At 43.9% G+C, this 17,346-nt stretch overlaps 1 protein-coding gene across 1 annotated transcript in view; it reads left to right on the forward strand.

The window, feature by feature from the left end:
* The window catches only part of SLIT1 (slit guidance ligand 1), a 539,732-nt gene that overhangs the window by 373,619 nt on the left and 148,767 nt on the right, over nucleotides 1–17,346 (forward strand). The window contains exons 9-10 of the mRNA XM_077455662.1: nucleotides 8,451–8,598; nucleotides 16,763–16,834. Coding sequence (XP_077311788.1) covers nucleotides 8,451–8,598; nucleotides 16,763–16,834 — 220 coding nt within the window. The remainder of the gene's footprint in view (nucleotides 1–8,450; nucleotides 8,599–16,762; nucleotides 16,835–17,346) is intronic.

The raw sequence follows: 17,346 nt of genomic DNA on the forward strand, positions 1-17,346 counted from the left end.
TATCATGTCCTCAGTCTCTGATCATCCCTTGTATCATGTCCTCAGTCTCTGACCATCACTTGTATCATGTCCTCAGTCTCTGATCATCCCTTGTAACATGTCCTCAGTCTCTGATCATCCCTTGTATCATGTCCTCAGTCTCTGACCATCTGCTGTATCATGTTCTCAGTCTCTGACCATCTCCTGTATCATGTCTACTTTCTCTGAACATCTCCTGTACTATGTCTGCAGTCTCTTAACATCTAACATATTATGTCCTCAGTCTCTGACCGTCTCCTGTATGATTCATTTCATCAGTCTTTGACCATCCCTTTTATCATGTTCCCAGTTTTTGACCAACTCCTGTGTCAGGTCTGTAGTCTTTGGCTATCTCCTATAGTGTGTCTGCAATCTCTAACCATTAGGGGTGCAACGGATCAAAAAACTCACGGATCGGATCGTTCCTCAGATCAGAGTCACGGATCGGATCATTTTTCGGATCAGAAAATAATAATTTCATTTGCAAAAACCTGTGAAAATTCCACCACCATATAGTCCCCACTGTAATATCCACACTCTCCCCCACTGTAATATTGGCTGAGTATGGTTGGATACGGCTGAGCATGGCTGAGTATGGCTGGGTACGGCTGATCATTGCAGAGTATGGCTGGAAATGGCTGACCATTGCAGAGTATGGCCGGATACGGCTGACCATTGCAGAGTATGGCTGGAAACGGCTGACCATTGCAGAGTATGGCTGGAAACGGCTGACCATTGCAGAGTATGGCTGGAAACGGCTGACCATTGCAGAGTATGGCTGGGTATGGCAGAGTATTGCAGAGTATGGCTGGGTATCACAGAGTATTTCAGGGTATCACAGAGTATTGCAGAGTATGGCTGGGTATTGCAGAGTATGGCTGGGTATCACAGAGTATTGCAGGGTATCGCAGAGTATTGCAGAGTATGGCTGGGTATCGCAGAGTATTGCAGAGTATGGCTGGGTATCACAGAGTATTGCAGAGTATTGCAGAGTATGGCTGGGTATTGCTGGGTATTGCAGAGTATGGCTGGGTATCGCAGAGTATTGCAGTGTATTGGCAGGGTATTGCAGAGTATTGGCAGGGTATTGCTGGGTATTGCAGAGTATTGCTGGGTATTGCTGGGTATTGCAGAGTATTGGCAGGGTATTGCAGAGTATTGTCAGGGTATTGGCAGGGTATTGCAGAGTATTGGCTGGGTATTGCTGGGTATTGCAGAGTATTGGGAGGGTATTGCAGAGTATTGTCAGGGTATTGGCAGGGTATTGCAGAGTATTGGCTGGGTATTGCAGAGTATTGGCTGGGTATTGCAGAGTATTGGCAGGGTATTGCAGAGTATTGGCAGGGTATTGCAGAGTATTGGCAGGGTATTGCTGGGTATTGCAGAGTATTGGCAGGGTATTGCTGGGTATTGCAGGGTATGGAGGGATGGCTGCTTACATCCGATCTCTCCCCTCCACTGTACAGATTAGTACAGAGAGACATGACGCCGGTTTGTTTACAAGTGATTGCTATGTCAGAGCGATCACGTTGTAAACAGCCTGGGTGTAGAAAGATGGCCGCCGCTTCGGAGCTAGGCCGAAGCCGTGGCCTTTCCTAAGACCGAGGCCGCGGAGCGCTCCGCGGATCGCCGCATTTGCCGATCCGAGCGGGGTGGCCCGTTCGGATCATGGATCGGTGACGATCTGTTGCACCCCTACTAACCATCCCTTGTATCATGTTCTCAGTCTCTGACCATCTCTTCTGTTATGTCCTCAGTCTCTGACCATCTTCTATATTATGGCTGCAGTCTCTGACCATCTTTTTTCACATTTACAGTCTTTGACCATCTTCTGTATCATGTCCTTAGTCTCTGACCATCTCTTTTATTATGACCCCAGTTTCTGACCATCCCTTGTATCATATCCTTAGTCTCTGACCATCTTTTTTCATGTCTGCAATCTCTTGACTGTCTTAGATTTTCTCCCCAAATAAATACTCAGTCTCCGACCATCTCCTGTATTATGTCCTCAGTCTCTGACCATCTCCTGTATTAAAGCCTCAGTCTCTGATTATCGCCCCCATTAAATCGTCAGTCTCTAACCATCTCCTGTATTATGTTCTCAGTCTCTGACCATGTCTTGTATCTTGTCCTCAGTCTCCGACCATCTCTTGTATTATGTCTGCAGTCTCTGACCATCTCTTGTATCATGTCCTCAGTCTCCGACCATCTCTTTTATTATGTCTGCAGTCTCTGACCATCTTTTTCATGTCTACAGTTTCTGACCATATCCTATAGTATATATGAAGTCTCTGACCAGCTCCTGTATTATATCCTTAGTCTCTGACCATCTGTTGTTATATGTCCCCAGTTTCTGACCATCCCTTGTATCATATTCTTAGTCTCTGACCATCTTTTTTCATGTCTGCAGTCTCCGACTATCTCTTGTATTATATCCTCAGTCTCTGACCATCTCCTGTGTTAAATCCTCAGTCTCTGATTATCTCCCCAAATAAATCCTCAGTTTCTGACCATCTTCTGTACTATGTCCTCAGTCTCTGACCATCTCCCCAAATAAATCCTCAGTCTTTGATTTTCTCCCCCATTGCATTTTCAGTCTCTGACCATCCCTTGTATCATGTTCTCAGTCTCTGACCATCTCTTCTGTTATGTCCTCAGTCTCTGACCATCGCCTATATTATGGCTGCAGTCTCTGACCATCTTTTTTCACGTTTACAGTCTTTGACCATCTTCTGTATCATGTCCTTAGTCTCTAACCATCTTCTGTATCATGTCCTTAGTCTCTGACCATCTTCTGTATCATGTCCTTAGTCTCTGACCATCTCTTGTATTATGACCCCAGTTTCTGACCATCCCTCGTATCATATCCTTAGTCTCTGACCATCTTTTTTCATGTCTGCAATCTCTTGACTGTCTCTGATTATCTCCCCAAATAAATACTCAATCTCTGATTATCTCCCCAAATAAATACTCAGTCTCCGACCATCTCCTGTATTATGTCCTCAGTCTCTGACCATCTCCTGTATTAAAGCCTCAGTCTCTGATTATCTCCCCCATTAAATCGTCAGTCTCTAACCATCTCCTGTATTATGTTCTCAGTCTCTGACCATGTCTTGTATCTTGTCCTCAGTCTCCGACCATCTCTTGTATTATGTCTGCAGTCTCTGACCATCTCTTGTATCATGTCCTCAGTCTCCGACCATCTCTTGTATTATGTCTGCAGTCTCTGACCATCTTTTTTCATGTCTGCAGTTTCTGACCATCTCCTATAGTATATATGCAGTCTCTAACCATCTCCTGTATTATATCCTTAGTCTGTGATCATCTCTTGTTTTATGTCCCCAGCTTCTGGCCATCCCTTGTATCGTATCCTTAGTCTCTGACCATCTTTTATCATGTCTGCAGTCTCTGGTTATCTCCTGTATTATATCCTCAGTCTCAGGCTATCTCCTGTATTAAATCACCATTTCCTGTATTATGTTCTCAGTCCCTGATCATCTCCTGTATACGTTTGACTCGAACATCGGGTTTTTGCCCCTTCACCGAAGAGTGAACATTATGGGGCATTCACGGCAAATTGACGATTGGCCAAAGCATGCACCTGACCTGCATGCTTTAGGCAATCCCAGCATCCTTTGCTAAGAGAGCCAAAATGGGCCAAAGGCAGGGTGCCTTTTGCCAATCATGGCTCAGGGGGACTAAGTCCACCCCCACACTGTATAAGGCTGTGTTTTTGGTGTGGACGGAGAGATAGTGTGATTTAGATTAAGCAGGCAGGTTATTCAGTTAGTAGCAGTGTATTTAATATATATGGTGCATGGTGCATCCTCTGCAGGTGGCCGTGGGGCACACTTATCCTTTTTTTCTGCTGCTGGCCATGTTATTGAGCCAGAACATGCAGAAGAGTTGGTGGAGTGGATAACAAAGCCGCCCTCATCCTCTGTCACCCAGGCTCAGAGTAGTTTGCCTTCCAATGCAGCTGCCTTGTCCACAGTTACTCCTTCCTTAGCCCCACCATCATGCATGGAGGAGTCCCCAGAACTATTCTACCACAGTGTCAGGTACATGCTCCTGGAGGACGTGCAGTGATTTGAAGGCTCCGATGTTGGCTCCCAGGTTGAGGAAGGGAGTAACGTGAGTCTAGAGAGAGGGTGTGCCCAAGGAGGACAAGAAACTGGCAGTCATGCTCCCCCAGCTGCAGCATACTGCCAAGTTTGCTCCAGTGACAAGGAGGGAGGAAATTATGAGGTCACTGACTCTACTTGGGTGCCTCATAGGAGAGAGGAGGAGACACATCTCCAAGGAGGCAGCATGTCCTCTAGGGGATGGCTTAAGAGCAGCCCCCCTATTGCATCACACCGCAGAGCTCCACAGGTGCAGGGCGCTGCTGAATCCCCACTGACTTTTGAAAGTTCCTTGGTGTGGGCCTTTTTCTGTTGCTGTTTGCAACCTGTGTCTGAAGCGGATAAAGTGTGGCCAGAACAGCAGCCGCTTGGGCACCACATGCTTGATCAGACATATTACGACCTGCCATGCAGTCTGTTAGCAACAGCACTTGAAAGACCCACATCAAAGAAAAAGGCGGACTTCTCCTTGCTCCTCATCTGGGATCTTCAATCCCACTATGCCTCCAGTCCTTTCAAAAACCTGCACTGAGAGGAATGAAGGTATAACAATAGGTGTCCTAAGTACTTGCAGCCAATCTGCTAGCAGTACACCACCATCTGATTTTAGCAGGCAAATTTCAGTTGCTTAACCATAAAAATAAATTTGGTCCCAGCCATCTACATGCTCAGCATCTGAATGCTAGCTTGGCCAAATAGCTAGCAGTGCATCTGTTGCCTTTTCAGCTGATAGACTCTGCCCCCTTTCGTGAATTTTTGGAATGTGCTCTACCTCAGTGGCAGGTTACAAAATGCCTTTTATTTTCATGGAAGGCCATTCCGGCTCTCTACCGGTATGTGGAAGGCAATGCTTTGGTCTCGTTGGACAGCAGTAAGGTGCATATTACCGCTGACTCATGGTCCAGCAGGCCTGGGCAGGGACGTTACCTTTCCTTCAGGGCACACTGGATAACTCTGCTGGCAGCTGGGAAGGATGCAGGACAGGGTTCAGTACTGTTGGAGCTTGTTCCACCACCACACCTCCAAAATGCTGGTGGTGATTCTGCCACAGCTCTCTCCTCCACCCCCTCCTCTTCTTCTTCCTCTATGGCCTCTTCCTCTGCATATTTCTCCTCTGAACCAGCGGTGCTCTGTAAGCATTCAAGGGGCTACGCAAGAAGTCAGGCAAAAAGATGCCATGCAGTGCTTGAGTTGGTCTGCTTAGGGGACAAGAGCCACACTGGGGTAGAGATTATGTCAGCTCTGCAGGAGCAGGCTCAAAAGTGGTTGACGCTACACCAGCTTGAGCCAGGAATAGTTGTATGCGACAATGGTGCCAACCTTCTCTCCGCCCTCCGACACTGACACTTGACCCATGTTCCATGTTTGGCAAATGTCTTGAATTTGGTTGTGCAGCAGTTCTTGAGCAGTTACCCAGGCTTACAGGATCTCCTGAGGCAGGCCAGAAAAGTCTGTGGTCATTTCCGCTGGTCATACAATGCCAGTGCTCGGCTGGCTGACATTGAAAGGGAGTGCAACCTGCCCACCAGGTGGAACTCAACGTTGCAAATGCTGCAGTGGCTGCACATGCAGCAGAGGGCCATCAATAAGTACCTGTGCGAGTATGGCACCAGGACAGGGTCAGGGGAGCTTGGTTTGTTTTCGCCACGCCAGTGGATACTGATCAAGGATGCATGCCCTGTCCTGTCACCATTTGAGGAGGCCACAAGGATGGTGAGCAGCGACAATGCATGCATCAGTGACACTGTCCCTCTAGTCTTCCTGTTGGAGCACGTGCTTCGTGGAATAATGGACAGGGCACTTGAGGCAGAACAGCGGAAGGAAGAGGAGGACTTCCTTACCTCTCAAGGCCCCATTTATTCAGATAGCATTCCTGTGGGCCCGCCAAACACATAGGACGAAGAGGAGGAGGATTGTGTCAGTATGGACATGGGGGATTACCATCCAGCAGCAGTCTTCAAGTGATGTTTTTCAGTTCCCAGAAACCCAAGGAGTTATACGTGCCTGTTTAAGAGGGGCATGTATTTACAATTTTTGATCTAGTATTTCACATCAGGGCCCGTTCCTGTGCCCAACAAGAGTATCTGTGAGAGGATACAGTGTTATGGCAGCACCACCACCCAAGGCCCAATTTTTCTGCCCCTGTTTAACAGGGGCATATAATTTCAATTCTTGATATAATATTTCATAGCCGACCCCGTTCCTACGCCCAACAAGATTAACTATGAGGGCTTAAAGTGTTGTGGCACCACCACCACCAAAGGCCCAATTTTTCTGCCCCTGTTTAACAGGTGCATGTAATTCCAAATCTTGATATAATATTTCATAGTAGGGTTCATTCCTGCACCCAACAAGATTAACTGTGAGGGCTTACAATGTTCTGGTACCACCACCACCAAAGGCCCGATTTTTCTGCCCCCTGTTTAAAAGGGACATGTAATTACAATTTTTGATAGGCCAGTTTTTGCGCTCACCAAGAGTAACTGTGAGGGCTTACAGTGTTGTGGTACCACCAACACCTAAGGTCCAATTTTCTATATGGATAGTATATAGGGAAGGCCGTATAGTATATAAACTGCTGTTCAGAGTATATAGTGCCAGGGGAAACCCCACGCCATTTTTTTTTTATTTGGCTGTGGGGTTCCCCTTAACCCCAAGGCCCTGGTAATGGACGGGGGGGGGGGGGGGGGCACATATGTCGAAACACAAGGCTGTGGCCAAATCGAGCCATTTCATGTGGCATTCCACCACCTCCAGCTCTTGACCTCCTCTCCCTGCTCTCTGTGCTCTGGCATCCCTATCTGTGGTGCAGCCGGGGGGGGGGGGGGAGGAAATGAGATGTGGACAGCTGGTGAAAGAGAACCCTGCGCACTGTGCATAGCACACCCCTAAACAATGCACTCTGTACATAGCACACTTCTCAACCCTGCACTCTGTACATAGCACACCCCTGAGCTCTGCACTTTCTACATAGAACATCCCTGAAACTGCACTCTGTACACAGCACACCCCTGAACTCGGCACGCTGTACACATCGCACCCCTGATATCTGCACTCTGTACATAGTGCACCCCTGCGCTGTGCACTCTGTGCACAGCACATCCCTGAACTCCGCACTCTGTGCAAAACACACCCTTGAACTCTGCACTCTTTACACAGCACACCCCTAAAACTGTACTCTGTACGTAGCGCACCCCTGAACCCTGCACTCTGTACACAGCACACCCCTGAACTCGGCACTCTGTACACATCGCACCACTGAAACTGCACTCTGTAAATAGTGCACCCCTGAACTCTGTACATAGCGCACCCCTGAATTCTGCACTCTGTACATAGTGCACCCCTGCACTCTGCACTCTGTGCACAGCACATCCCTAAACTCTGCCCTCTGTACAAAACACACCCTTGAACTCTGCACTCTTTACACAGCACACCCCTAAAACTGCACTCTGTGCATAGCACACCCCTGAACCCTGCACTCTGTACACAGTGCGCCCCTGAACCCAGCACTCTGTACACAGCGCACTTCTGAATTCTGCACTCTGTGCCCAGTGTATCACTGAACCCTGCAATCTGTACACAGCCCACCTCTGAATTCTGCACTCTGTACATAGCGCATACCTAAACTCCGCAAATAACGCACTCGTGTTTATTGCCACTTGAGGATCCTCCCACTGTTAGTGCCACTTGGCCACACCCACAATTCTTTGGAGTTCGACGGGCGGGGATTTTGGTTGAGTTCCTGCACATTTTCTCCAAGAAAAAATGCAGTGGATACATTTATTTAGTTTTACAGATGCAGCTGACCCTTCAAGGGCCCCTCCTTACAAGGTTGGTCACAATGCCACCCCGATAGATAGATAAAATGATCATTACTGTCATACCGCTGGATCTACCAATTGGTGTTGGTTCGGGGACTATGCAGGCAGCATCAAATGGGTAGTCAGTCAGCCACAGCTCAAGGACCCCTAACACCCCCTGGAGGAACCCTGATTGAGAATGGCTGTGTTCCAAACATTATTGCCTAGAAGAAGTTGACCTGTTATGCAATATATAGTTTACATGCTACTTCTTGGGGTGTAATGACTTCGTTATGAATGACACCTACATAGACAAACGTTGGACTTTTTTGACTATGGATCTGTTACAATAACTCTATGATCACATTGTATTGAAATAACAAATTATTTATTAAACTTTGCAGCCTTGCTGTTCAAGCTGTTTTTTGTGTAGCCCTTTTTTTTAATTCTGGCATCTTCTGGCCCTCGGAGTGTCTACTGCATTCTTTATCCTATGTTGTCGTTACAGGTCAGACGGATCCGACCAGCACTCAGATCTGCAGCCTTTCCATCGGCTCCTGTCCAGCAATGTGTACCTGCAGCAATGGCATTGTGGATTGCAGAGGAAAAGGTCTCACAGCGATTCCAGCAAACCTCCCGGAAACTATGACCGAAATGTAAGTTCTTCCTGCTTTTATACTTCATAAAGAAAACCTGTACGGAAGGAAATATGCAGGCCACCATTGCTGACTTCATTTTTAAAATGATAAATACCTGCCTGACCTCTAATCTAGTGCGTCCATTCTCAAACTTTTTACCCCCAGAGGAACCTTTAAAACAATTTCCAGGTCTTGGGGAACCCTTCTAAGACCAATTTATTAGGTGTCGTAGGAAAAATACCACTTATATTGGAAGTCAGTGGGAAGCATGCTCCTTACATTGGTGATCAGTGGGAAGAATTTTTCTTACATTGGAGGTCAATGGGAAGAATGTTCCTTACATTGGTGGTCAGAAGGAAGAATGTCCCTCACATTGGTGGTCAGTAGGAAGAATGTTCCTTTACATTGGTGGCCAGAGGAAAGAATGTCCCTTACATTGGTGGTCAGTGTTCCAAATCCAAATTTTGCTCTTCTCACCAGAACAAGGGGTATGGAAAAATCCAGGGGGTGCCACCAATGAGGTAAAGTAAGACCACTACCTCAGGTGGCACTTGGTGGGGGGCAGTGCTAAGACTGGAGTATCCATACTGGACACACCATTCTCAGTGCAGCTTAGTAAGGTTGTACTGTATACACAGGACAGCATTTCTTTGCTGGTTGCTTGGATGCTGGTGGCTCAGCCGCTCAGTGTAATTGGTTGTTATGGTTCAGGTGCCCGTCTACACCATAACAGCCAATAACGTTGTTTGGCTTAGCCTTTGGAGATGCACCACCACAGAGCATTATTAGTTGCCAGGATGCTGTGCCAGCATACTAGCAATCAAAGGAAGGGCGGTGGCAAAAAAAATTGGGTTGGCATAGGAGTTAATTGATGTGGTGGGTGTTACTTGGTGGCATTCCACATTGACCTCGTATCCACCCTTTGACTCATGATAAATGCTTAAGGGTCCCTGCTCAAGCTGTCAAGGTTTGATGAGTTGGATACTGCTGACTGGTGAGGGTGCAGGCTGAGGAGAGGTCCATTCAGACCCAAAGCATAATAGGAGGATATAGCCCAGGCTCCCACACTCCTAACATGGCTCAAGTGGTTAGCAGGTAAAAGCAGCCTCAACTTGATTTATCAAGGCTTTCCCTCAACATGTTTCGTCCCGCCCCTGAGGCTTAATAATTGAGAACTCTGATTTAGCCCAGGGGCCAGGCCAAACATGTTGGAGTCATGGTATGGATGAATTGAGTTGAGGCTGCTTTTACCAGCTAACCAGTTGGGCCAGGTGAGGTGTGCAGCAGGCCAGGCTATCGCCTCCTATTTCTCCCGTATCCACCCTTCTTCTGTGAATGAGAGGGATCTCCTCCCCACAGCATTCTCTATACGTTTACATTCAGTGAGGCCTCGCACAACCACGTCATCCATTCATAGACCCATTCTTGAGATCTTTGAAAGGAAAACTACAACTCCAATCTTCCACTGTGGCAGAGGGACTAATCATTCCCAATGGAACCCAAGTACAGCGACGTCATCACACATGTAGTCTATTTATCCACTTGGTTTACTGAGGTTATGGCTGAAGTAAAGTATTATTTTTTTTTTTTTTTAGCCAAGGGCTACCTTTCTCATGGAAGTGGCCCATTAGCCATTGGATCACTTTCAGAAGTGTGGGAAGGAATGTCACCTCCCTTTTTTTTAACCCATTACCATTTTATTCCCTAGGGGCTCTGCTCAGAAAAATTTTAGAGTGTTTGGAGGTTTTAAGTAATTTTCTAACAAAAAAAAATACTGATTTAAACTTGTAAACAAAAAGCTGGGTCATTCTTTATGACCGCAGTTCGTAAATTAGAAAATTCATAAATGCATAAATTCGTAATCTTGTAAATTGTAAATTTGAAAATCTGAAAATAGGAAAGAAAATCCGAAAATTTGAAAGAATAACTAACTATTAATAACTAACTATTAAATTAGAGGTATTGGGATTTCCTTTCAAATTTGGCTGTTAGTCAACATAACGAATACGAATTTATCCGAAGTTGCGGATTATCTGAAATAACGAAAGCCGCATCGAAACAAATGAAACGCAACAAATGAATAATAAATAATAATAATAAAAAGTTTTTACTATTATTATTTATTATTATTAATTTGTTACATTTCATTCGTTTAGCTACGGCATTCGTTATGAGTTAATAATAATAAATAAAAATAATAATATAAATGATAGGTTTTGGAATTTCCTTTTAAATTTGGCTTTTAGTGAACATAATGAATACGAATTTATCAGAAGTTACGGATTATCCGAAATAACGAATGCCGCATCTAAACAAATGGAACACAACAAATGAATAAGAAATAATCATAATAATAAAAAGTTTTTATTATTATTTATTATTATTAATTTGTTACAATTTATTAGTTTAGATACGGCATTCGTTATGAGTTAATAATAATAAATAGCAATAATAATATAAATTATAGATCTTGAAATTTCCTTTCAAATTTGGCTGTTAGTGAACATAATGAATACAAATTTATCCGAAGTTACGGATTATCTGAAATAACGAATGCCACATCTAAACAAATGGAACGCAACAAATGAATAATAAATAATAATAATAAAAAGTTTTTACTATTATTTATTATTATTATTATTAATTATTTTACGTTTCATTTGTTTAGATACAGCATTTGTTATGAGTTAATAATAATAATAATAAAAACATTTTTATTATTATTATTTATTATTAATTTGTTCCGTTCCGTTCGTTTGATTACGGCATTTGTTATTCCGGATTGGGAAAAAAAATTGTATTCGTTACGTTCGCTAACAACCAAATTTGAAAGGAAATTCCAATACCTATAATTTAATAGTTAGTTATTATTTTGGGTTTTCGAATTTCAAATCTACGAGTTTACAAATTTCCGAATTTTCAAATTTATGAATTTTCCAATATTCAAATTTACTAATTTTTCGAATATACGAATTTATGAATATTCATAAAAAAATTTGTTAAAGTGGTTTTGTCGAAACTCGTTAAAAAAAACGAATGTGGAACGAAACTAATTGCACGTGTCTGTTTACTGTATTCATTTTTGCGGGAACGTGGAATCCACCTTCCACTTAGTAACCTTCAGCAGTCGGAGCTTCTTGGGTCATATCATGACCCTTCGGATACGGATGACTTCATAGTCTGAACTCCCCCTCCAGTCTAATAGCAATGTAAGCAGGTGTTGTTTTCTACCTCTTTTATGACGGACTTCTGTGCGGCACAGGCACTCGGCAGACACTGATTCGTCACCTCTTGTAAAGTTAAATGACTGTGAGGCTCCTGGAAGCTGAACAGAAGCCTTGCTCTCCATGTGTTGGAGAAGAATGGAGGGGAGGGGGGCCCAATTTCCTCCTGTAATTACCGCCTGGGCTCTCTGTTACAGCTGATCTCCTCCACTGTCCGGTACTCTCCTTGGGGGGGGGGGGGAGGGGGCTCCGGTGACTTCACTTAATACGCAGCTGCAATCCAACCGCCCGGAAGAGTCAGCCGAGCCTAAAAAAACATTACACACGCTTTATTATAACACCAAATCATTACATGGGCTCCTGCTGACACCTCCGAAAATGTAAGTTGATGGAGTGTTGAGTCAGGTCATTGTTGCTCCATGGGCGCAGCTGACACTTCACCTCTTCTCTCCGCGCATCTCCGTCTCGGGACACTTAGAGCCAAATATTAATTAGCGGCTTCCCATGGTGGGGCTCTTTGAGGGTTTTAAGAAAGGGCACTTTCAAAGGTGACCCAACTCTTCATGTAAAAGCAATCTCGGTAATCGGAAATTAGCTATGAAAGCTAGGATTAGTCATCTAGGAGTAATACCTGTCTATTATCTAGAGAATGACTTTCCCGCCCGCTCTTGTCGCTCGGAATATACGGCGGAAATCCAGTTACGGCACAGAATAAGTCGCTGGCGTTACATTACACGTGTCAAAATTGTACATTTTTGTGATTTAATTGGTAAAGAATAGCGAAAATAATTTGTCTATTCATACATTAAGGGGAAGCTCCCGTACCGGACATCTGACATTGATGGTTGGCTCTCTTACGGCCAACTATGGAGAGAAAGTGAATCTTCTGGAATTTTGTTAAACGTTTGCTTAAAAGGTCTTTTTGCTCCACTTGTGCTTCTGAAAGTTCAAAAAGAGAAAGTTAAACACTAAAATACACTCGCCAGGCCACTTTAATTAGGTCCACCTTGATAGTGCAGGGTTGGACCCCCTTTGGCCTTCATTCTTCGTGGCATAGATACAACAGGGTGTTGGAAACATTCCTGATTTTGCTCCACCACATATTTTTCTCCACCACATCCCAAAGGTGCTCTATTGGATGAGATGTGATGAGTGTGGAGGCCATTGGAGTACAGGGACCTCATAGTCCAGTGGTGAGATGATTGGAGCTTTGTGACATGGAGCATTATCCTGCTGGAAGGAGCCATCAGAAGATGGGGACACAGTAGTCATAAAGGGATGGACATGGTTAGCAACAATACTCAGGTAGGCCGTGGTGTTTAAACCATGATCAATTGGTACTAAGGGGCCCAAAGTGTGCCAAGAAAATATCTCCCCCATCATTACACCCCCATCACCAGCCTGAACCGGTGAAACAAGGCAGGATTGATCCAATGCACCAAATTTTGACTCTACCATCTGAATGTCGCAGCTGAAATACAGGCTCATCAGACCAGACAAGGTTCTTCCAATCTTCTATTGTGCAATTTTGGCGATCCTGTGCCAATTGTAGCCTCAGTTTCCTGTTCTTAGCTGACAGGAGTGGCACCCGGTGTGGTCTTCTGCTGCTGTAGCCCATCTGCTTCAAGGTTGGATGTGTTGTGTGTTCAGAGATGGTATTCTGCATACCTTGGGTGTCCCACTGATCACCAATGTAAGGAGCATTCTTCCCACTGATTACCAATGTAAGGAACATTCTTCCCACTGATCACCAATGTAAGGAACATTCTTCTCACTGATCACCAATGTAAGGAACATTCTTCTCACTGATCACCAATGTAAGGAACATTCTTCTCACTGATCACCAATGTAAGGAACATTCTTCCCACTGATCACCAATGTAAGGAACATTCTTCTCACTGATCAACAATGTAAGGAACATTCTTCTCACTGACCACCAATGTAAGGAACATTCTTCTCACTGATCACCAATGTAAGGAACATTCTTCCCACTGATCACCAATGTAAGGAACATTCTTCCCACTGATCACCAATGTAAGGAACATTCTTCTCACTGATCACCAATGTAAGGAACATTCTTCTCACTGATCACCAATGTAAGGAACATTCTTCTCACTGATCACCAATGTAAGGGACATTCTTCCCACTGATCACCAATGTAAGGGACATTCTTCTCACTGATCACCAATGTAAGGAACATTCTTCTCACTGATCACCAATGTAAGGAACATTCTTCTCACTGATCACCAATGTAAGGAACATTCTTCTCACTGATCACCAATGTAAGGAACATTCTTCTCACTGATCACTAATGTAAGGAACATTCTTCTCACTGATCACCAATGTAAGGAACATTCTTCTCACTGATCACCAATGTAAGGAACATTCTTCTCACTGATCACCAATGTAAGGAACATTCTTCTCACTGATCACCAATGTAAGGGACATTCTTCTCACTGATCACCAATGTAAGGAACATTCTTCTCACTGATCACCAATGTAAGGAACATTCTTCTCACTGATCACCAATGTAAGGGACATTCTTCCCACTGATCACCAATGTAAGGAACATTCTTCCCACTGATCACCAATGTAAGGAACATTCTTCCCACTGATCACCAATGTAAGGAACATTCTTCTCACTGATCACCAATGTAAGGAACATTCTTCTCACTGATCACCAATGTAAGGAACATTCTTCCCACTGATCACCAATGTAAGGAACATTCTTCTCACTGATCACCAATGTAACGAACATTCTTCTCACTGATCACCAATGTAAGGAACATTCTTCTCACTGATCACCAATGTAAGGGACATTCTTCCCACTGATCACCAATGTAAGGAACATTCTTCTCACTGATCACCAATGTAAGGGACATTCTTCCCACTGATCACCAATGTAAGGAACATTCATCTCACTGATCACCAATGTAAGGAACATTCTTCTCACTGATCACCAATGTAAGGAACATTCTTCTCACTGATCACCAATGTAAGGGACATTCTTCCCACTGATCACCAATGTAAGGGACATTCTTCTCACTGATCACCAATGTAAGGAACATTCTTCCCACTGATCACCAATGTAAGGGACATTCTTCTCACTGATCACCAATGTAAGGAACATTCTTCTCACTGATCACCAATGTAAGGAACATTCTTCTCACTGATCACCAATGTAAGGAACATTCTTCTCACTGATCACCAATGTAAGGGACATTCTTCCCACTGATCACCAATGTAAGGGACATTCTTCTCACTGATCACCAATGTAAGGAACATTCTTCTCACTGATCACCAATGTAAGGAACATTCTTCCCACTGATCACCAATGTAAGGAACATTCTTCTCACTGATCACCAATGTAAGGAACATTCTTCCCACTGATCACCAATGTAAGGAACATTCTTCTCACTGATCACCAATGTAAGGAACATTCTTCTCACTGATCACCAATGTAAGGGACATTCTTCTCACTGATCACCAGTGTAAGGAACATTCTTCTCACTGATCACCAATGTAAGGAACATTCTTCTCACTGATCACCAATGTAAGGAACATTCTTCCCACTGATCACCAATGTAAGGAACATTCTTCTCACTGATCACCAATGTAAGGAACATTCTTCCCACTGATCACCAATGTAAGGAACATTCTTCCCACTGATCACCAATGTAAAGAACATTCTTCTCACTGATCACCAATGTAAGGAACATTCTTCTCACTGATCACCAATGTAAGGAACATTCTTCTCACTGACCACCAATGTAAGGAACATTCTTCTCACTGACCACCAATGTAAGGAACATTCTTCTCACTGATCACCAATGTAAGGAACATTCTTCTCACTGATCACCAATGTAAGGAACATTCTTTCCAATGTACCTTTTTCCTAATCGATATTCAGCTGTCACATGACCCAGCTCTCTCCCAGGGAAACATAAGCAGGTGGAGCTTCTAGTCCTCTGCTGCTGGTCACATGTTTAAAATATAAAATAAAAAAACAGCTTTTGGATTACAGAGTAAAGATAAATAAATAAATAATTGCAATCATTTTTTTTTTTTTTTTGTGATACAAATATATATTTGAAATCAAATCTTTATAATGTTTTGCACTGACATGGTGTGGGGTGTATTTTTGCCAGTCACAGGCTGTGTCACCCCCCTCCAGCCTGTGTCTTAGAATAAGAGGGAGGTGAAGTCTTCATCAATCTCAATGTAATATCTCCCCCGCCCCCCCCCCCTTGTGTTTATCTGGTTACTGGACATGGATGAGGAGGGAGGGAGTGGGCTGTCATTGTGTATACGCCCACATGGGTTGACTCTATAGTCACATGAGCTGCTCAGATGTGATAGGGAGGAAATGCTCAGCATAGAATCTCACTGAAAAACTGAGCATATGCAGAGCTGCCAACACTGCTCTGCAAAATCCCCAACTGCAGAGGGGACATGAACAGAAGGAAGATATAGAGAGCGGCAGGGTAAACCAGTTTTTTTGCAGAATGCAGAGTGAGTATGAACAGCGTGGAATACACCATTTATTGATCTTTTTTTTATTTTTTTTATGTGGGTTTACTGACACTTTAAAAATGTAGGAATTGTAACTCTACAGAGGCAAGAGACTTGACTTTACTAGCTACTTGCTTGTTCCAGAATTTATTGAACTTAGAGAGACGCTTCCACTAATTATTGGTTTTCTGTTAGCTTCTCTGTAGATCTCATTGCATATTTTTAGGAATTATGACCTCGCGGTTTTTATGATCTTTCCTTTTTAGGGATGAAATGGCGATGACGCCATGTTTAAATCCGCCGTACAGGAAAATGCTGCTTCTGATTTGTAGTTCTTATTAACTCTTTAAAATGAGTGTAACTGCCTGCACTGTTCTGTAATCTGCAGCACTGAAAATAATACCCTTGACCTGATTTATATTCATTATATCTTCTATTCTCTTCAGACGCTTGGAGCAGAATGGAATCAAGTCTGTACCCCCTGGAGCATTCTCTCCCTATAAGAAACTGCGCAGGATGTAAGTACCCCCATGCTATAACTGAGTTTATAGAAATACTACAATGTGGCCACTAGATGGCACTCAGGAGCATAGCTACTGCCTGTTATACTCAGCACCATCCAGTCATCATAATGTGAAGTGGCCACTAGATAAATGCAGTAAATATTGAAAGATCCCTTCTAAGCCCTTGTACACACGGTCGGACATTCCGACAACCAAATCCGACGGATTTTGACTGAAACTGTTGCATACACACGGTCGGACAAAGTTATTTCGTTACGACGGGACTACGTTCAGGCTACTAGCCAATAGCTTTGGTCTAGGAATTTGATCTGAGCATGCGTGGCACTTTGTCCGATCGGAAATTCTCTACAAACGATCGGACTTTGTCCAATCGGATCATGTTGTCGGAAAATTTTATAGCCAAGCTGGAAAACTTGGTCCGTCGGATATTCTGACGGAAACAGTCCGATGGAGCCCACACACGGTCGGATTATCGTGTGTACAAGAGCTTAGTGCCCCAGTTAGCT

Source organism: Lithobates pipiens, unplaced genomic scaffold, assembly GCF_037356315.1.
Source record: "Lithobates pipiens isolate NorthernLeopardFrog02 unplaced genomic scaffold, aLitPip1_a1.2 Scaffold_25, whole genome shotgun sequence".
NCBI lineage: Eukaryota > Metazoa > Chordata > Amphibia > Anura > Ranidae > Lithobates > Lithobates pipiens.